The 23,016-nt window shown below is 35.7% G+C and overlaps 1 protein-coding gene across 2 annotated transcripts in view; it reads left to right on the top strand.

Annotated features, from left to right (window-relative positions):
- The window catches only part of LOC150108495 (protection of telomeres protein 1-like), a 492,786-nt gene that overhangs the window by 446,661 nt on the left and 23,109 nt on the right, over positions 1-23,016 (top strand). For both annotated transcript variants that reach the window (XM_090415908.1, XM_090415909.1), the window contains exons 16-17: positions 3,290-3,452; positions 5,965-6,077. In XM_090415908.1, the coding sequence (XP_090272034.1) occupies positions 3,290-3,452; positions 5,965-6,077 (276 nt within the window). The remainder of the gene's footprint in view (positions 1-3,289; positions 3,453-5,964; positions 6,078-23,016) is intronic.

The raw sequence follows: 23,016 nt of genomic DNA, 5'->3' as shown, positions 1-23,016 counted from the left end.
CTATTTAGGCACGATTTTTACTGAAGATGGTAAATTAAATATAGAAATAGACAACAGAATCAGCAAAGCTGGTATGGTGGGAAGTCATTTGAATAAATTCATATGGAATAAGAGAGAAATTAGTCGGAACACTAAATTAGCTGTATACAAGACAGTGTTCAAACTAGTTTTAACTTATGGATCTGAGAGCTGGGTCAGAAGTAAAACACTTGACCAAAGACTAGAGATCACAGATATGAGAGTCCTGAGAAAGATTATAGGCGTGAACAGATGGCATCAATGGCAATATCATATTAAAAACGAGGATATTAGGAAAGAAATCTTGACATTGTCAGCATCCAGGAATGTGTTAACAGAGCTAATCTCAGGTGGTATGGTCACTTAAACAGAATGGGCGAGGAAAGATTAGCAAAACAAGTGTTCTCTGCCAAGTTGGCAGCAAAACGACCCAGAGGAAGACCAAGATATAGGTGGATTGATACAGTACAAAGTGCCTTAGACGATAGAAATATAAGATCTGATAATGTTGGAGTCTTGACAAGTAACAGACTGATTTGGAGGAAAATTATAGATAGGAAATTAATAATGATGTAATTTTTTTCATGTAGTACTATCATATCCTGTACACCCCTTGAGGGTACATGGCAGGAATTTGATGATGATGATGATGATGAATAATAACTTTGATCGAAGTGAAATTGTGATAGGAATCCTTGATAATAAGAAGAATAGAATCTGTAAGCATAAGTTCTAATCGTAATTATTATACTCAGCTGAGTGATTTGCTAGTATCTCAGTGAATACTTAATTATTGTTTAACTGTAGTTTCCCCTACTAGAAATCTTTGCTTTGATGTAAATTTACGTGACACTGCATTAAATAATTTTTATTTGAATTGAATCTTGTGTTTGCCTGATTTCTTCCATTCCACCGCTCATTAAAATAATTCGAATCTTAGCGGGAATCTTATACAACAAAGAGAACCTCGGCCTAAAATTAAGTTAGTAATAATATAGATCGGTTAATGGTTGATTCCTCAACGTTGCTCATGCAAATTTGAACATAGAGTGACGCAGTTAAAAATAAATGTTCTCTGTGTTCGAATGTGGAGTCAATCAACAACTGAAATATACATCGGAATAGAAAGTAGGATCCAAAACTATGATATCCTTTGAGGGTACGTCAAGAATTTGATGATGATTAGATATACATTTGTACAAAATTAATACACCAAAATTTGTTTTTTATTTCCACTTTATTATAAAATCAGCATTATGTTTATATCATTAAATAATTTAAATTTTGAAGAATTTTCATTTATTTTTATCATATAGAGTGTTTTATTGTGAAATAATAATGCATAAAAGTAAACAATAATTTTTAAACCTTTTCATATGTATATGTCTCATATTGAAAATGTGTTTTTCATTTTCAATATGAGAGTTCACTTTCAATTTCACAAGGCAGCTAATATTAGTATTTCATAAATTTCATTTAATATTATACTCTTGATAATTACCTGCATTCTAATCATCCTTGATATCTTCTTTCAATATTTCTAAGTGTTTTCAATAGTCTCTAGGATGTTTTGCTGCCTTCCCAATATTTATCTTCTATATTCTCTCCCATGATTCTTGCTTAGATCTTTTTCACATTGCTTAACTGTCTTACATTTTGTTCTGTATTCTTTAAAGGCACCTGCAAACTTATTTGCTAGGAGCTTTTGATATGCTTTCTTTCTTCTTTTCCAGAATTGCTTATCTCTTCTTCAGTTTGCCACTGAGACTCCAAGGTTTAGTTCATTTTTCTTGAATAATGTTTCAATAGTGAGTCTACAGTTTACCTGTAAAAGTTACCCAACTTTAATTCTTTTTTAATATGTTCTTACATATTTTCCTTTTCAGTGTGACATTCATTTTTATCCTACTTAAAACTAAGTGATGATCACTTTCAATTTCTCATCCTTTGTATACCTACCCTTGTATCATGAACAAGCATAAAGATATTGCTATCAACAATTACATAGTGAGGCTTTTCTTATTTCTTACATCATCTCTTCATGTGAACTTGTGCACATATTTATGTTGGAACATGGTACTAGTAATGATTAGTAATGACATATCCTAAGCAGAAATCTAGCAGGTACTGACCATTATTATTAGCCTTGCCCTTTTCTCCAAATTTTACCAAAACATTTCTATATGCCTGGTGGGATTCTTTTCATATTCTGTGGTTTAGATGTCCATCAAGGACCACTTTTCCATTTTCTTTGTCAGCTGCTTGCTGTAATCTTTCAAAAAATTCCTCTGCTTCTTCATTAGGTGAACCTTCCTTAAGGCCATAGACACAAATAAATTTCATTGTCCATTTTCTCATTTTATAGCTTGCCCACATAACTATTGAAATTGCCTTTGAATTAAGAAATGTATCTTCATGTTTGATGTTGATGCTATCACTACTCATTCCTTTCCTTGATCATCATTACTCAAATATAACAAACATCCTATAATTATTATTTAATAGAAACCTGTTTTTTGTCTTCTTGCTGTCTCAGTAAAGCCTTCAAACTTGTTAAAGAAAAGCCATGGGGCTTTTCTTCAGCAAGTTTGAATTCCTTTCCATTAATACTCCTTGTTTTGATAGTTCTTATTTTCAGTTCTTCTGGATGTTGAGTTGGAGTTTGTTCCCGTAGCTGACTTTTCACTGTTCACCCCGGTTCTCTGGCAAAAACAGCTGGGACCTTGTGCAACTAGGCAGTGCTCCAGCCATTATGAAATCTCAACTTGTTGTACTATCCTTTTACATTTCTGGTTTAAGCCAATAACAAGTACAGTTTGGTCAGCTAAGTATAAATTGTCAGCCCATCCTCATTCATTCAGTACCCAGTGGATTCTTATTAATGGATGAACCATGTGAAGCTAAGGATTTGACATTAGTTCAGAAGTCCCAATCAGTTCTCTGTATTCCTTAAAGGTAAAGTAGGGTCTTCTCCCAGTTGTCTGGCTTTGTCCTTTAAGTAACCCCTTGAATTATATCAGATTAGATATATTTTATTATCTATCCCTATAACTCTGAAATTCATTCTTAATTTGAGTATTTACATTTTATTATCTTGAAGTGAATAGTTTACTTTTCCATTTCTAAACAGAAATAAAGCAGATAATGTTGGCTTTGTTTTACCATTTTAAAGTAAAAGTTATATGTTTGTAAGCAATGCATTATATCACCCAAATATATTTGGGCTTATTGGTAATATTTCTATGAACACTATAACTTTTATTATGTCTAGAAATTACTAGCCATAAAGATTGGACACCAACTCTATTATCTGAAGTCATTACCCATGAAGTTCCAAGCATATTCAGGATATTTGCTACAGTTGTTAGTACAGATCCCGCTTTGGAACCATTACACAAGTTCATTCATCTTTATTGTCCTCTGTGCCATTATTTGTAAGTGCATATATTTGTTAAGGTTTTGTATTTTATAATCATCACTAAAGAGAATTTAGTGATCTAATGCATGTTTTTAGCCAAGTTGACTTATTGAATTTTCATTTCTTTTAACATATTATTACTTAGATGCTTATTGTAGCAAACACTTGGGGCAACAGAAATAGTTCGTTATTGTGCAAACTTTGATATAGTGAGTTAGGAGAGAGAAAAAATATTTGGGGGAAATAAATCCTTGCTTAATGTATATTGGGCTATTATAAAATATAACAATATTAAAGGTGTGATATAGGGTGAAAAGTGCAAGGGAACTAGCGATGCCTTTGACCAGGCTGTTTATTTAAGAGTCTCAGCTCTGACAAAGTCCCAACAGAGTGGAAGGAGGGTAAAATAATTCCTTTGCATAAACAAGGATCTAAGTCTGTGGTAAGAAATTAGAGACCAATTAGTATCTCAGGAGTGGTGGTAAAAGTACTGGAAAAGTTGGTCAAAAAGTGAATTCATGAATGGGTTGATTAGAATAAGATACTCTATGAGGTACGGCATGACTTTTGTGAAGAGCCAGTCCTTCTACTTTTCTACCTTTCTACTTTTTTTATAATTATAAAATTATAAATATTTATAAATGAATAAAGGGATATAAAATGATGAACTATGATACTGCTGGATTTTGCAAATGTGTCTGACAGGATACCACATGGAACTTTGTTATGCAAACTGCAACAAATGGGGGATGGATAGGAAACTGGTGATATGGATAACAGGGTGGCTTATGGACAGATACCAAAATATAGTATATGGACGAGCAAAATCCTGGAGAAGGCAGGTGACTAGTGGTGGGTCGCAAGGCTCTGTGCTTCGACCACTTCTATGTATGATATAGGAAATAATCTGAAGGGAGATATTCAGTTGTTGTTTGCTAATGATGCAAAGTTGGATAAGTTAACAGTTAATGTAGCTGATGTTGAGATTAAATAGGCTGACAGTATGGGCATAACATAATGGATGTCAATTTAATGTGGAAAAGTGTAAAGTTTTGCATTTTGGGATACAAAGATTACATGCTGTGTATCACATCGAGGGAACTGTACTCCAGGAAATTGATGAACTCAAGGATTTGGGAGTAGTAGATGTAGTAGATAAGGAGCTGAAGTTTAGAGGGCATATTGCTAAATTAGCCCAAGTAGCTCACAGGATTACTTGGTTATTGAAGAACACACTAACAAGCAGAAATAAGGAAGTTATCATTCCTCTTTATAAAGCCTAGATACAACCGCAGCTGGATTTCTGTGCTGAGGTCTGGTCACCTGGATTTCTTTGGGATGAGGAAGTGATGGAGAAGCTTCAGAGGCGAGTGGTCTTTGGAATGATCCTGTGAAGATAGATTGAGGGTTTTTGGATTGCAAAAGTTGGTTGATAGGTGAAAAAGGGAGGAATATGATAGAAACATTTCAGTTACTTAAAGGCTTTTATAGGATTGATGCAGGGGGAAAATGTTTCAGCACTTGGCTAGAGGCAGAACAAGAAATCATCCCTGGAAGTTGGGTAAGAGTGTGGTTAGCAAGGGTGTGAGGACTAGATGTTTCATTTGGAGAATGGTGGAATGGTTTCAAGGAGAGATATTGTGTTGATAGTTTGGGTCTCCCATGATGAGTCTTTGGAATCCATGGAGGTGCTTGTGCAATAATAATAATAATAATAATAATATAGATGACTTTTCAGCCCTTTCTTACAATTAACTCTCAGGTCACGTTTAAGAACTTGATTGAAATTATTATTTCAACCTACCATCAAGAAATCTACGTCTGTCTATATTAGCAATAGCATGAACTTAAAAGTATTTTTAAAGTGGTTCTGAGGCAGTATGGTGAGATAGAGGTGAACAGAATAGACCCAGTATTGTGAATAGTAGTGACCATGAAATAATGAAATACATAATCAAATTAGCCAAGCAAACAAAAAAAAAGAAGGGGGGGTGATCATTGATTTCAATTATGGCAATATAGACTGAGATGATGAGATAGACCAAAAGTAAAGAAAATGAGTTTCTCAAGTTTTTGAGGGACAACTACCTCAGGTAGTATGTTACGGGAAAGTCTTGGATTTGATCATCTCATCAAAGGATGTTATTATAAATGCGGTGTTAAATGACCCTCCATTGGTGAGATGACCATGAAGTGATCACCTGAGTGGTTGCCAGCAGTGGGGGGGGGGGGGGGAAGCTTAATTAATATACTAGAATGTAAATACAGATATTTCTGTTGACATCTCGCAAACCAAAGTACTTGCATATTTACACTACAGTGTGTTAAACGAAGGTTTTGGCCCCTGTGCATATGTGTTTTTATTATTATTATTATTATTCATTAATAATAAATTAAATTATTTATTTTTAATGAATTTTCCACATTTGTCTTTTCATCAGAAGTTCCTGTATTTATTTTAAATATATTTTACACAAAATGTGCAGTGGACATTTATTTTTTGACTAATTCATTTTTTGTGGATTTAGGTCTATGGATAGTAAGCCTGATTTTGAACCATATGAATGTAATAATGGAATTTCGTTGTACTACTGCCCTAAATGTTCTTCAAAGCAAAACAATAAAGAAAAGCCTGATTTAGGTGAGTGATAAATTTTGTTTATATTGGCTTCTGGTATTAAACTTCAGATCATCAAAATGTGATCCTGTGAACCTAATATGAAATTAGAAGAAATAGCTGCAGGTAGTATCAGATTTCTATATCAAAATCTAAACACGCAGGCATGATCCTAGATATGTGTATACTACTAATTCTCTCCTGTTTTCTTAAAAATCAATCTTAACTTCACAATATAATTAAGTAAATTGAGTTTTCACACTTCTTTTTACAAAAACAAAAAAAAAAGTTTAATAATACTAAAATATATTAAAAGAAATTTACTATATTCTCAAATTGAACCACAGTATCTGATCTTGAAATATAGAAAAAATAATTAACTAAATCACATCTTATCTGGGCCTGAAATATGCCAACTAAAAAGAACATCATGTTTTTTTAACCACATCTAGACTTCTTTTGAAATAAACAGTTTCCTCATCAGAAACAGTTCATTATTCTGAAAACTACTTTTCTCTTATGAAAATCTTGAGTAAGAGATATGAAAGTTCAGACCAGATGATAAAATTCTCAATTTTGAAATGTCTAGTGTTCTTCATTTAATGCCTTCTAGAAAGATTACATAAAACATTCCTCCTTTCTACTTTCTTCTTCAGAATTCACAACCTTTTTCCTCTTCCTGTGTAAAGTATTTCTAGGGGAAAATTATCAAACTTTTCAAAATCAGATTGCTGTATCTGTTTTCTGAAACAGACATTAAATCATTACTGGTTTTATAGAACTTTTGATATCCAATAAACATTTGTCCTGTGTAAGAAACTTCGTTTATCATGTTTTAAAGTTCATATAAATTTCTCACTATTTTGTTGTATATGATGATGTTACCATCATCATATATAACTTATTCCAGTTACCTTTGTAACATAACAGCTAAATAAAAAGCTTTCAAAACATATTTCATTCATTATGAAAGACTAGTTTACTAGTTACCATATTCTTTTTACTCATGCTTGCTCCAGCACACATAGCATTTCTGGTTCCACTTCAGTGGTGACGTGAGACAATCTTCCACCATTAAATGTTATCATCATAATAGTTTCTTGAAAGCAGTAAAATCTCACACTTTCAGTGAAATAAGTAAGTCTTGTTAACTTATGTGATATTTTAAACATATACAAACATACAGGTATTAAATTATAAACACACTCACAGGCATAACTTGGGATTTGCAATGCTTCAACACTTAGAACTGCAGCTTCTGGTCATCCTTGTAACAGAGTATTTGCCAGTTTAGAGCCAAAGTCACTACATGACTCTTGTGGACTCATAGCTTAGCATAACAATGAGAACCATCTCTGGTACTTTAAGATCTACTCCTCTGCCATGGTTGTTTGTTCTTTCCCATATCACTCTTCCATGCTTCAGAGGAGAAGCCATCATCTAAGAAATAAAATTATTATTATTACGTGACACCTCCAAGGAGTCCAAGGACTCATTGAGGGAGTGCGCCTACTCTACAACTCCCCGTTTCCGCCAATTACATCAAACTGCAACTACCATCATCATCTACACCGATGCCATCTACTGCCCACCACCACTAGTATTTTCACAGACAATCACAAACTTCCATGCCTACCTCAGGATTCGAGCCCACAGCCTTTTGGCTGGAAAGCAAATACGCTAACCATATGCCAACCAGGCCAGTTCAGGAGCTTGCAAATCAGAAATAACATGTGCCTTCCTATACAACAAGATAGCTCTCTGCCTCCAGCTTGCTACTTTACTTCCAGATATCTCATATGGCTTGTGGAAGTACCAGATGATGGTCCCCAGGACTGGTGGAGAGGACTGGAACAAACTATAAATAAGTACTTGATTACAAATCCAACTACCAACCTTCCAGATTCAATCTGCCTCAACACTCCTGGAATCAGCTAAACAGATTTAATACTGGACAAAGCTACTGTGCATACTAGGCATCATATCACTGATGACTGCCCCCACACACTTCTTCTTTAGAGGCCCCAGAAGCTTGCATTTACTCTTAAATAGTGCTATCAATTTGTACTATTTAACTGACCTAGCAATTTGTATATAGCTTGCCGCATTAATTCCTTTTATTTTTAGTCATACACTAAGTAAATAAGAAGGCGGTTGACATGCAAGGGTTGGTTAATTTAAAGGTCAGATAAATGGTAAATGATTGTGTATTCCTTTTAGGGAGAGACGTTCAATTTGCCAGAGAATACTAAACCTTATATAACATCTTTATAATCTGCTCTGACTCAGGACTTTCATAACTCATTTTGTTGACTTCACTTGCCACTGCTTATGGCTCTCCTAATTGTGATCACCATGCAGACTTCTTTCATTATTATTTCTGAGCACTGATTTTCTATAGTCTGATTTCTCACACATGAGAATATTTTCCTTTGAGACTTCAGTGTTAATTCAAACTTTTTTTGGTGCCTTTAATGTTATCCTAAATGAAATCACCATGTTGACCTCTTTGATTATATTATCTCTGAAGGCTTGTTTTCTATAGTCTGATTACTCAGATAGTGAGATAATCTTTCTTTGATACGTCAGTGTTCATAATTCAGATTGGCATATGATCTCTAATTTCACAGATCAAGTGGGAAGGGATCAAAATTATTTATAGTGAATATCGATCTGACATAAATTGTTCACTTACAAACCAGCATATTGAATTACCTTTATCATCTTCCAACACCCAGGATGTTTTCTTAACCTTATATGGAATATATGCTGTAGGTGTCAGCTTTCATCAGGGCAACTCTGACTGTAACATTATTCATATTTCCTTTTCTATGGATTAACCTTTACCCTCCCAATTTCAGCCTTGTGTTCTTTGGCACTATAAGAGTCTGGTATTATCACCTCTTTTTTCATAATCTGACACTACTGTTTCCCTCTCCTAATCTAAATACTTGTTCTCACCAAATAAGTAAACTAATCCTCAACTACCTCAACCATGTATTTAAGCTTTGTTGCTGGTTGGAATTTGTTTCAATATTTTGTTTGTCACATAAACATCTTCAGAGGTACGATATAATTTTATAAAATTGTAACAATACACTAGCAGTACAAAGTAAAGTGGAATTTATTAGACTAAAGCCTTAGCTAGAAAAACTACTCCCCCCATTGGCACTAGCAGGAAGTTAGGTTGTAACTAAGAATACCTAAGGATTACTGATTTCCATAGAGTTAAACTCTGTGGAAAACAGTAATTGATTTTTTTAAGGCACCTGCAGATTCTGAAAAGCAAGTGCAAGAAAACATTTAAATCCATAATATAACGTACAGGAACAAGGAACCCTATACAGACTCTAAGCTAAAAGAGGGAGGTGTTAGTCCTTATGAATAAAAATAGATAAGGCAGCTATTTTTAAGCAGTTCCTTAAAAGATGGATATAAGAGTGGTGTTCACAAATTTTTATGTAAGATCTACTTCTCAAATAAAAATTCATCTTCACTTGACTTTGTTTCCTTAAACGATTATTTATTGGTTTATTTATCCTTACTTAAAATTTTTAATTGTTTACCAAGCAGAAAGAACCAAAATGATGAGAGGGACTGCTAAGAAGCTAACTAACCCTTTAAATAAAAACTTTTTTTGCAATATACAAGGGATGTCTAGAAAGTAAGTTCCGATGGGCTGTCAGAGGAACAAAAATATACTTACAAAAAAAAACTTTATTGGAAATTAAAGTAGACATCTTTCACTACTTTTCTACATAATTTCCGCCATTGTTCAGGTACTTATCATAACAGGGACACCAAGAGTTGTATACCTTCGTCGTAGAAGGTTTCTGCCTGTGACGCAAACCACTGCTTCTTTGACCTCCTCCTCGTCTTGAAACTGCCAGTCACCAAGGAAAGATTTCAGATGTTTGAACAAGTGAAAGTCGCTTTGGCGCGAGGTCAGGACTATATGGGGGGATGATGGAATTGATCCCAGCTGAAGGTGGCGAGAAGTTTTTGTGTTATGTCGGCTGTGTGTGGGCAGGCATTATCATGAACGCCTGCCCATACACAGGAATGCATTCCACGTCGTTTATTCTGGATCGTACGATGCTGTTTCTTAAGGGTTTGGCAGTACATACTTACATTGATTGTGGAGCCTTGACCCAAGGAGTCTACCAGCAAAATTCCTTGTCTGTCCCAAAACACAGTGCACATCCGAGTGGGAACCGTTGTCTTCAATTTCGTCTTGACTGGTGATGAAGTGTGCCTCCCCTCTGTGGACTGTTGTTTTAATTCAGGAGTTGTATGTGACGCCCAAGTCTTGTCCCCGTTGACAAGTCTGCTCAGGAAAGCATCACCATCCTCATGGTAGGATGTCAAGAATTCCAACGCGATGCCCAGCCGATTCACTTCAGTTTCTCCGACAAAATTTCATGAAGACACGAATGTGAAACTTCTGGAAATTTCAGCAAAAGTGACATCATAGTGAATCCCCTATTCTGTCGAATCTTCTCTTCAACTGAACGCACCAAATCATCAGTCACTAAAGATGGTCGCCTGCTCTGTTCATCATCGTGCACACCTGTCCTTCCTTCATTAAAAAGTCTTTACCCATCTTCGTACCATTGAATCACTCAATTACGTGTTCTCCATAAACCTCAATAATTTGCCAATGAATTTCAGCGACTTTAACATTCCTCGCATTCAAGAAACGGATAACTGACCTAATTTCACATGTGGCGGACGATTCGATTTTCTTAGGCATTATAAACACACACCAAGAAGCATATGCATTGCGAGAATGTCTGAAAATGGCACCAACTCCTCTAAGGAATCAATAAACTCAGCACACATGTGCACCATTGCAATCGCAGTGCTGCAGTGAAAACATTTAAAAACGGAACTTACTTTCTGGGCATCCCTCATATCGTTACTGTATTGTAAGATAACTGCATATCATTGATGGCAGAAAAACTATTTCTGACTTCTTATTGTGTAGGCTTCTGTGGAGAAAGGACATATTAGAATCACTATTTTCCACTATTAAACCTCACAAAGAAGTCAAAAAGAAACTATGTTTTTAATTCAACTAGTTTTGTGTGAAGAAACTTTGTTTCACTTCATCAGGAATTAGCATGAATAAATTAAAAAACTACAAGAAAAGTGATAACAGTTAATAATTATATATTGGGTTTTATCCTTTATCCAAGTGTTAGCAAACATAGTTTGCACCTGAAGTACTTTCAGGACTAGGGCAACTCGTGGTAAAGGTGGTATGAGTTCTCATCACTCCTTACTATCTCCCATAATGCAAAGCACATCTCCTTGCAGACATGTGTAATGCTATGCATTAAGGGGAGGGCCACTACCCAGACCAGTTTCGACCTTTATTGAGGTCTCATCGGTGGGAGCCAGACCCAGAGGTGGTGATACTAAGGTGAAAGTAATGGAGAAGTCATATTTACCTATACGAGTTGCCAAAGGATGTCACACCCTATTATTAAAATTCTCTGGATTAGAGATAAGTTTAGGGAAGTTTTTTCACTTGGCTCTGCTACTAATTATATAATGGGTTTTATCCTTTGTATTATTGGTGATACTAAGGCAAGTGATGAGAACTTATACCACCTTTACCATGAGTTGCCGCAGTCCTGAAAGTACTTCAGGTGCAAACTTTGTTTGCTAACACTTGGATAAAGGATAAAACCTAATATATAATTAGTAGTTTGTCTGTGTGTTATGATCCATCGAGTTGTTTCCGACTCCTGGCGACTCCACGAACATACACTCTCCATTCCGATCTGTCCCTGACCATGTCTTTCAGAACCCCCAAGTGCACTCAAGTTGCTTCTTTAACTCCATCCACCCATCTAATTCTTGGTCTTCCTCTTCTCCTGCTTCCATCAACTTTAGCAAGCATCATCATCTTCTCCAGACTGTCATTTGCTTGCATAATATGTCCAAAGTATGACAATTTTTGCTTGATGATCATAGCTTCACGGGAGCAATCTGGCTTTATTCTGTCTATCACTGATTTATTGGTTTGCTTTGCAGTCCATAGTATTCTTAGTAAGCATCTCCAAACCCATAATTCAAATGCATCTATCTTCCTTCTTTCACTTTTTCTCAGGGTCCAACTTTCACATCCATACAGCACCGCAGGGAATACCATTGCTTTCACGATTCTGATTTTTGTTGTGAGGCTAATATCTTTATCTTTAAAGATCTTGCTTAAATTTGTCATTGCTTTTTTTTCCGAGTAATAATCTTCTTCTAACTTCTTCAGTACAATAACCATCTTTATCAGTTCGGGATCCTAGGAACACAAAATTGTTAACTGCTTCCATTTTCTCCCCATCTACTTCAAAATCATTAAGTTCACATGTTGCCATAACTTTTGTCTTTTTGAGGTAAAGTTTAAGATCATATTTAGCACTTTCTTCTTTAACTTTCATAATAAGTTCCTTCAAATCTTCTTTGCATTCTGCTTGCAAGGCGGTATCATCTGCATACCTCAAATTATTAATATTTTTTCCACCAATTTTAATTCCAACTGAAGACTCTTCCAGCCCTGCCATTCTTAAAATGTATTCGCTGTACAAGTTAAACAGGTATGAAGATAAAATACATCCTTGTCGCACCCCTTTGCCTATTGTGAAATACTTGGTTTCTCCAAGATCTGTTCGGACAGTAGCTTCTTGTTCATAATAAAGATTCCTCAGAAAGATAATGAAATGCTCTGGGACTCCAATTGTTCTTAACACATTCCACAGTTTCACATGATCTACAGAGTTAAAAGCCTTGCTATAGTCAAGGAAACAAAGGTAGACATTCTTGTGATATTCCTGTGCTCTTTCTATTATCCATCTCACATTGGCAATTTGATCTCTTGTTCCTCTGCCTTTTCAAAATCCTGCCTGTTCATCTGGCATTTCTCTCTTCATGAATGGTTCCAGTCTTTTCTGAATGATCTTAAGTAAGACTTTACTTGCATGAGAAATCAATGTTATAGTTCTGTAATTTTCACACTCTCTTCATCGCCTTTCTTCAATAAAGGTATATAAACTGTTTTTTTCCATTCTCTAGGCCATGCAGTTGTGATCCAAATTTGCTGACATAGAGCTGTTAAAATTTTAACTGCCTCTTCTCCCAGAGCTTTGAGCAGCTCAATGGGTATTCCATCTCCTCCTGGTGCTTTCTTACTGGATATCTGTTGCAGTGCCCACCTTACTTCATTCTCCGCTGGTACTGGTTCCTGTGTATAATTCTGCTCTTCAAATTTCTCAGTAATTTTGGAGTCCTTTCCGTAAAGGTCTTCTGTATACTATTTCCATCTTTCTTTGATGTCTGCAGCTTCTGTAAGATATCCTTTGTGTTTATTTTTCAATATTGTCACCTTAGCACTAAACTTTCCTGTTAGTTCTCTGATCTTTTTGAAAAGATCTCTTGTTTTTCCTTTCTTGTTTTGGTGTTCTATTTGTTGGCATTCCTGGTTAAAGTATTTTTCCTTGTCTCTTCTGGTTTGTCGTTGAAACTCTGCATTCAAATGCCATACTTCCTGCAAATTTCCTGTGGCCTTTATTTTCCTCCTTTCCTGAGCAGTTTTGATATAATCTTCTGACAGCCATTTAGACTTCTTCTTACAAACTGTTGGGATATTCTTCTTTGCTTCTGTTTTAATTATATCTTTAATCTCTTCCCATAGTTCATCTGGTTCTCTTTCACACAAATTAAGTTTGTTGACTCTGTTCTATATGCTAATATTGTATTCAGCTGGTATGTTTCCAAGATCATATCTGATAGACATTTGTGATGTTTTCAGTTTCCGTAGTTTCACATGTATCGTAGCCACAAATAACTCATGGTCTGTTCCACTGTCTGCACCTGGAAAATTCTTGACAGACTGAATTGCACTTCTCCATCTTCTTTGTCCAAGTATATAGTCAATTTGATTTCTGTGTTGTCCGTCAGGTGATACCCATGTGTACAATCTTCTTTTGTGCTGTTTAAAGCAGGTGTTAGCAACAAACAATGAATTCTCTGCACAAAACTCAACTAGTCTCTTCCCTGCAGTGTTACGAATACCAAAACCAAAACGACCTGTTATTCATTTTAAAATTTTATGGATTTACAACCATGTTAAAAAAACTTTTTTATTATCAAGACGTTTTGATCTTTACATCATCATCTGGAGCATACATAAATATACAAGACAAGCTGAGTTACATTATTAACTGTAAACTAGAGAAACAATGATTTGATCACATGTTATTCTACTGGCATGACCTCTAGTGAAAAAAAATAATAATAAAATAAATAAATAAATTATAAATTACATCAAGCTAAATTAAATTTATGAAGACAGGAATAAACGTTCTTTCAGATGGTTTTCTTTCAGAAACAATGATGTCCTATTTTTTAGTATTACAATTTTTATTTTTGATTTAAGATACTGGATTTTCTAGTCCTGTTTATAGTTGTTCATAGTGAGGAAGGTTCCGTGGGTCGAATATATACCCTCCATATGTTTGGGATTTTTAGACCATCATTATTGTTCAGATTGGGGTGGTTGATAATCATCTCATAGGCTTCCTTAAATTTTCGTTCATACCATGTTTTAGTGCGATGTAGACAGCTAGTGCTTTTCCATTCAATTCTGTGTAAGATATTCAGAACATGATCAGAAAAGCCAGCTTCACCATAATTATTATATTTAATGTGTCGTTTATGTTCTTTTTGTCTGATAGGAATTGTGCATCCTGTTTCTCCTATATATGGTACGTTGCAAGTACAATAAATCCGGTAAACTCCAGGGTGGACTAGTGGAGGGAATGGGTTTTTGGATGAATTGAGTAGGCTTTTTAATTTTGCAGGAGGTTTAAAGGTGACTTCGAGGTTGTACTTTTGTAGTACTCTGTTTATTTTGGATTAAATAAACAAGGATTGTTTCCTTGTTTATTTTGTCTGATGTCCCTTTAATGAAGGGAATGGTTATAATTTTACTGTAGTCTGGTTTGTATTTGTTTTATATTGAGGTTTTGTAGAGAATTTTGTTAATAGTGTTTTGGCTGAATCTGGTTTTTTGTAAAGTATTACTGATAATTTTAAATTCGTCTTCCAGTGCCTGTTCATTGGAACTGAACGTCTGAGCCCTGTTTTTTTAGCGTGTTGATGACACCTAGTTTTTGTTTTGGGTGGTGATAGGAGTTTATGTGTATATATTGTCCCGTATGTGTCGGTTTCCGGTAAACAGTGAAGGAAAAATTGTCAGAGGGAAGACATGTGACAAGTGTATCTAAAAACGGAAGTATGTTGTGTTTTTCAATTTCAGTTGTGAAGTGTATGCGATTGTGTTGTGTGTTTAGGTGGCTAAGGAATGTGTCTAATGTCTGGTGGACATGGGACCAGATCGCAAAAACATTGTCAACGTATCTAAGCCAGACTTTGGGTTTTAGAGGGGAGGACCCTAAGGCAAGTTGCTGAAAGTGTTCCATGTAAAAGTTAGCAATAGGGTGGTATAATGGTGAGCCAATGGCTGTGCCTTCTTTTTGTAAGTAGAAGGCGTTTTGCCATACAAAATAACCCTACCGTAATACATGCTTAAAGAACGCCGTGATATCTGGAGGAGAAGGATTGTGTCATTGATTGGGACATTTGTAAATAGGGCAGAGACTTTCAGTGCCTGTTCGTTGGAACTGATCGTCTGAGCCCTGTTTATTTAGCGTGTTGATGACACCTAGTTTTTGTGTTGGGTGGTGATAGGAGTTTATGTGTATATATTGTCCCGTATGTGTCGGTTTCCGGTAAACAATGAAGGAAAGATTATCAGAGGGAAGACGTGTGACAAGTGTATCTAAAAACGGAAGTATGTTGTGTTTTTCAACTTTAGTTGTGAACTATATGCGATTGTGTTGTGTGTTTAGGTGGCTAAGGAATGTGTCTAATGTCTGGCAGACATGGGACCAGATCGCAAAAACATTGTCAACGTATCTAAGCCAGACTTTGGGTTTTAGAGGGGAGGACCCTAAGGCAAGTTGCTCAAAGTGTTCCATGTAAAAGTTAGCAATAGGGTGGTATAATGGCGAGCCAATGGCTGTGCCTTCTTTTTGTAAGTAGAAGGCGTTTTGCCATACAAAATAACCCTACCGTAATACATGCGTAAAGAACGCCGTGATATCTGGAGGGAATATGTTCTGTAGGAGAAGGATTGGGTCATTGATTGGGACATTCATAAATAGGGCAGAGACGTCAAAACTGACTAATAAATCATCTTTTTCTAGTGTAATGTCTTTGATGATGTTTATGAAGTGTTGTGTGTTCTTGATATAGGAGGAGGAATGACCTACAAACTCCTTGAGTGTTGCCGCTAATTTTTTGGCTAAGTGATACATCGGGCTATCAATTCCTTCAACTATCGGTCTTAACAGTGTGTTTTCTTTGTGAATTTTTGGTAGCCCGTGTAGTGAGGAAATAGTTTTTTTACCGTATCTTCGGGCCATCTGGTAATTGATTTAAGTAGTTTCTCTGTTTTGTTTTTTATTCTGTTGGTTGAGTTGTAGTTAACTAATTGGTATGTGTTATTGTCAGAGACCAGCAGATTCATTTTTTCTACATAAGTGGTACGGTTTAAAATAGCAGTGGCATTTCCTTTATCGGCTCTGGTTATTACTATGTTCGGATTTGTTTTAGGTGATTTTATAGCTGTTGATTTGTGTTTAGTAATTGCTTGTTATTGTTTTGTTATGATTTAAAATGTTGGCAGTTTCTATACATATTTTGTCTGCTATGTTATTAGGGACGAATCTTAGGCCTCTTTCCATATAACAAATAAAATTCAAGTTTGTTTATCGATTTCGGTGCTATAGCAAAATTTAAACCTTTGTTAAGTATAAAGATTTCATCTTTGTTTAGAGCGTGGTTAGATAAGTTGACTATGCTATTGATACCTCTGGGTGATTGGTGGCTTCTGTTGTTTCTTGCTGCTGGTTGGTTGGTTGTTGTTCACTGTGGTAAACTTTGAATATGGTGGCTGGTTTTGTCATTCTTTTAGTCATTGGAATTTGGAAATTAAGTTTTTCTTCTTCATTTGGAGGATGTGGTTTGCTGTGTTGTCCGTAATCTTTTCTAGGATTATCCAGATATCTTTGTTTACATAGCTTGAAAGTTCCGTTTTTTTCTTTTAGTAGCTGGTTTTGTGTAGCAGCTGGGTTCTTTCTGGTAGATTGGATCTGCTCTCTGAGTAGTGCTTTCTCCATGCAGTGGTATATTCGTTGTGCCTTTGTTGAGGTGAATTTTCTCTTTAGCCTGATGCAATTAGGAGTGATATTGCTGTCCCTACACCGTTTTAAAAAAGCCATCGATTGATCAAATTAGAAACTTGGATCTTCAGCTTACCGTATTGATTGCAATGCTTGTGGGTCGAATCTCCATGAATTATTGTAATACTTTCTTTTAGTGTTACACGGTGATCAGCATTCATTTTAAAATTTTATGGAATTTACAACCGTGTTAAAAAAAACCTTTTTATTATCCCGACGTTTCAATCTTCACATCAAGATCATCATCGGGAGGTTACACAAATATACAAGACAAGCCAAAGAAAGGACCTATTATTCCTTGTTCCTCAGTCTCTCCCACTTTTGCATTCCAATAGTAGCATAGCCAAGTGAAAAAACTTTCATTGTAACAGTTAACATTTCTAGTGAAGAATATTTGAAAACGTTTAACAATGGAAAGTGTGCATTCACTGTTACTCTGGCTGCTGGTTTGTAAGTTGCTGTATACTGCTAGTAGATCCAAGTGTGTGTTGTGATGGATTAAGGAAGACCAGATTTGATGTAAAATCATCCCTTGTTTTTTTTTTTTTTACATTATAGAGGACACTTCATCATTTCAGCTGATTCAATGAATGCTCTTGAGTAATGAGTAAAAGCAGCAATCAATGTTGAGCATTTCAGTTTGTTGCCATTCAAATATTTCCAATGCCATTCATATATGTTGCATGTGTTGCCAACCCTGATTTGTGCCTTCTTTCATTCTCAACATCCTTGATGTGTTCCAATCAGTGTATCTCCCCAGATCTGCCAGTTTATCCTGTGTAGTGTAACCCACCGCAACTGATCTTGCAGATACCTGGTTTTTTTAAGTGGCTGATGTGGTGGTTTAGGACGTTGTTCTTCAGCCTGTGGTCTGCGGAAATTTCCTGGCAGTCTGCTCCACCAAAAATTTCTTCATAGCTCAGAAACAACGCTCCAGCCACGTATATCAAATTTTCTAATCTCTAAGCAGCAGCAGCAGCAGATGTCGCACTAGCTAAAAATTGTAATTTTATAACATTGGATTTAATAAATAAAATACTATCTACATTGGTTTATATTTCTGTCTTAGCCATCAGCCGGCCTGCGAAATATTTCTCCTATTTTCCCTGATCTGCAGGTGTAAAAAGATTGAAGAACACTAGTTTAGGAGGTTTCAGATGATTGGAGATTTTGATGAGTGAGCAGAAAGTGACCTTCAGATTTCTTTGGCAAAGCAATCTTGCTATTGTATCCATGATTGATTGTATATATGGGAGAATTATTGCTCCTTTTCTTGTGGATAAACTTATCCATTGGTTATACACAGCTTTTAATTTTTCAAGAAATAACAACATACTACAATATTTATTAAAAACTTTAATCAGTACCTTCCTATATTTCAGCAATGTTGCATTGCCATCACAAAACAATGATATGTGCACACAGGCACTAACACTAAGCAAATGAGGCTGAAGAAAGGCAACTGAAGTCAGTCCTAAAGGTATCTCCTAGCAGGCTAAATTGGGTTGTCTTGGCTGTTGTGCTGATGTTCTTAGAATGCAAGTTTCCCAAATTTGGGAGAGTCTAATGCAACCAAATTTTTTGAGGTTTGGAAAGTTTTTTCCAAGCTGACGCTGATTCCAGAAATAATCTTTCATACTTGTACTTGCTGCAGTGTAAGAAAGTGACCTTCTTCCAGCATATTCTGTGGTAGGTGTCCACTGCATGGTCAGCAAGTCTTGAGTGGCTGTATTGGTCACTGCTCCTTTATATTCTTGGTTTATTTGTTCTTCTGTTTGTTTTGGAGGTTGAGATAGAATTTTCTTGACTAATGTTTGTTGTTGCCATTTTTTGGAAGGACAGAATTATGATACTGTAGCTCTTAGTTTCTTTTATCTATATTCATGGAAATTCTGTAGGCTGTCTCACATAAGGAATGGATGATGCCTATTTTTTGTGCTGCTGGTGATGAGAAGTTGCATGTAGATAATGTCCTATATTAGTTGGTTTCCTGTAGACTGAGAAGTTGAGTGTTTGCTCTGATATCTCAAGTAATGCATCCAAAAAACAGTAAAGACCTGTTCTGCCAAAAATGGTAAAGGAAACCTGGAACAGTTTAAAAGTGTTGTTCCAGATTTTCTTTTTTTCGTAATGTAACACTACAAATTACAAGGGTGTGCTAAATAGTTGTGATGATCACTATGAAGGAATTGAGGTATAAGCTTGTTACGACACTGCTGCATCATTTGCAATTCTCTGAGAAAAAGGTCTTTCCCTTGTTGCACAAACCAGTCCTCAGCTGCAGATATGACTTCATCATCTGTGGTTAATTTTGTCCGTTTCAAGTGTTTCTTTAAATTTTAGAATAGGAAATAGTCAGATGGGACCAGGTCTGGCGACTAGGGCAGGTGAGGCAGACATTGAAAGCCTAAGTTGTGTATTGTCTGTTGGGTTTCATGAGCAGTGTGAGCAGGTGCATTGCCCTGCAAAAGCAACACGCATCTGCTCAGTTTCTCAATGCATTTTTCACCTTCAGTGCCTCCTTCAATTCCTTCAGAGCTGTTGAATAAACTGCTGCTGTAACATTTTCACCTTAAGGTACTTGGTAAGGATAACCTTCCCTGCTGAACCCTAAAGGCATATTTCGTCAAAAGTCACAATACAAGCCAAAAAATTTGCACCTGATTTCTCAAAATGACCCAAAATCTCTTGAGATGACAGTATGTATTCTCTCTTTTGGTCGGCATTCAAACAATTGGAAAACCACTTCACTGAGTGCTTCTGCATGATCAGATGTTGGTGGATAATAACTCCAACTCATTCCCTGGATATTCCCAGAGTCTTTGCAATGTTTTTAGCTGGTATTCATCTATCATCAAGGATCATGGCATGCCTGTATCAATGTTTTCAGGAGTGATTGCTGTGAAAGGTCTTCCTGACCTGGGGGCATTTGTTGTCTCAGGATGCCCAGTTTTAAACTTGGCCATCCATCTGATATTTGTTCGATATGCTGTTGCTGCACAGTCCCCTAAAGTCTCGCACAAAGTTTGGTGAAGCTTAGTTGTGAACTTTTCTTGCAGCACGAAAACTTGATGATGGCCCTCACCTCTGTGTTTTCTAATTTCTTCAAAACCTCTGACATGTCTTATATATCCTAAAAGAAAAAAAAGCAAATTATTACAATTTGATGAAACATGGGGATTTTAAGATATGTTCTTTCTTATGGTTATATAAATTGCTTTAATATAATTTTTGTTCTTAGTTTTTATCAGAACTTTTCAGCCTCCTCCCCCCATATGCAATGACATTTCTATTTTACCATAACAGAAAAATAATCTTTATTATTATTATTATGTGATACCTCCAGGGAGTCCGAAGACTCATCGAGGGAGGGCACCCACTCTACAACTGTCTCCACTGAACTGCAGCTACACTAACGCTATCTACCACCACCACAACAACAACTAGTATTTTCCCAGACAATCACAAACATCCATGCCCACAGCGGGATTCAAACCCGCAGCCTTTTGGCTGAAGAGCAGATATACTAACCACTTGGCCAAACCAGGCTGACAATCTTTCTCTTGTATTCAGGTAAAATTATTTCTAAAAAATGGATGTTATTTTGGTAATGTTATTAGAATGGGAGCAGTGTCATGCTTGAATTCTACCACACAAATTTTTAACAAAGTGTACTCTTGATGACTGCTGTGTTATGAGGAATACATGAATATATTCTTGGCAATCAACTAAAAATCTTTACGTGATCAACTGGTTGATCACAATTGATGCTATAGACACCAGTGCGTTATAACATAACTTGTAAAGAACACGATATACCCTGGAAACAGAGAGATGTTAGTAAGGGTAGCTAGTTTCAAGTGGGATTTGAAGACATTTGTGGAATTTTAATGGTATATGGAAACTTCAACTATCTAATCAATTAAATTGACTAGCTTTCCTTAAAAGACGTAGGGATACAAGAGTGTTGCCAACTTGTGTTGTTTTAGTTTAAATAAAAAACTCTCCTCATCTATAAATGTGTTGGTTTTGATGTATTGCAGAAACAAATCTCTACTATCCATACTAACTTTGCTGTTAAAGCAGCCATCGACTCTGCTTTTGTCATTCTCTACCTTGAGGTTTAGACTATTCTTTCAAACATTTCTGATGCTTCTGAACTTAAAGAATAATACTTATTAATTTGTAAAATTAATAAGTATGCATATCAACAAATATAATAAACTGTCTAATTCGAGATCCCAGCCTCAAGTAATAGCCTCTTCATGTTGTAATTCATCCTTCTTCAAAAAAAAGCTAAATGAAGCAACCACCAGCATCTTTTGTCTCAGCCACAATTTTGCTATAGCATCCAGACAGTACCTGTATCCTTTGAAAACTATAGCTAAGAATGTGCATCTGCAACTTAATCCAAGATATTATTGTTAACAACACTGAGCTTTACCTATTACACCTCCAAATCAAAAAAATTAGAATAATCAAAGAAAATGTGTTAAATGATTTGCAATTCTAATATATTGCATAGAAAATAATTATTACCAAATATGAATTAGCACCATCTAAATCTATGTACTTTGTAAATTATATAACATGTAAACACGTAAAAATGGAATATAAATTATAAGAAAACTGTTATTTGAAAACATTCACAAAATTAGAATAATTTTTAACAGAATTCAAAATATTAGAATAATGCACAAAAATTACAGTCAAAGGGAAACAACATGATAATTAGTACTTTGTTGCATCCCTCTTAGCTTTTATGTCTGTTCATAAATGGTTGGGCATATTAATTACTAGCGGTTCACAGTCTTTTTTTTTTATCAAAACATGCCTATATGGTCTGCAGACTAGAAACGAGTTCATTTTTGTCTCTTGGGGCAACTTCTTGAAAATATTTCTTCATAATTCCCCACAAATTCTCAATGGAGTTTAAATCTGGTTAGTTTGCCAGTCAAGGAATTACATTGATTTGCCTTTCTTTGAGCCTTCTAGTAGTGGTCTTGAAAGTGTGAAGAAGATGAATCTTGCTAAAAAAGAAACTCACCATCACATAAGTCTTCTGATGCCAGTAACATAAAGTATTCAAGAATTTCTTGGTATACTTCAGAATTGACTCTTTCATACACAATACACAGCTTATATGACTCTGCAGTCATACAGCCCATACCATGACAGAGGTTGCAAATTTCACCGAACATTGATTTACTTTGGAAAAAGCCAGAATTCACAGGGTGCCAAATCAGGTGAATAAAGTGAATGTAGCACACGGTAATTTAATAAAATTACCATTTAGCACTCTCAAATAAGGGATATGTGGCATGGGGAATTGTGCTGATGTAACACAAAACTATTCTCCTACTTTTGTAGTCTTTTTCAACACATATCATTCTGCAAACCTTCCAGTACTCCTTTGTAATATTCTGAGTTGACTGTAGTGCATGTAGGTATGAATGCCACCTATGCAATCCCCTGCAGATTGGGGAGCCTTTTGGAGAGAGGGTATGCTAACCACACACTGGCAAATATGAGAGGGTTTTTAGAATCTGCAGCTATCCTTAAAAACCAAACTTGTTTAAAATTGGATGTTTAAGAATTACTGTTTTCCAAAATATGGGATTCAGTGTATTCTCTAAAATGAAATGTAATCCTTGCTG

This window comes from Typopeltis vanoorti, chromosome 3, assembly GCF_054136105.1.
Source record: "Typopeltis vanoorti isolate ZY-2024b chromosome 3, IOZ_Tvanoo_1.0, whole genome shotgun sequence".
NCBI lineage: Eukaryota > Metazoa > Arthropoda > Arachnida > Uropygi > Thelyphonidae > Typopeltis > Typopeltis vanoorti.
The sequence above is the reverse complement of the archived record's forward strand: the minus strand, read 5'-3'. Positions and strand labels throughout refer to the sequence as shown.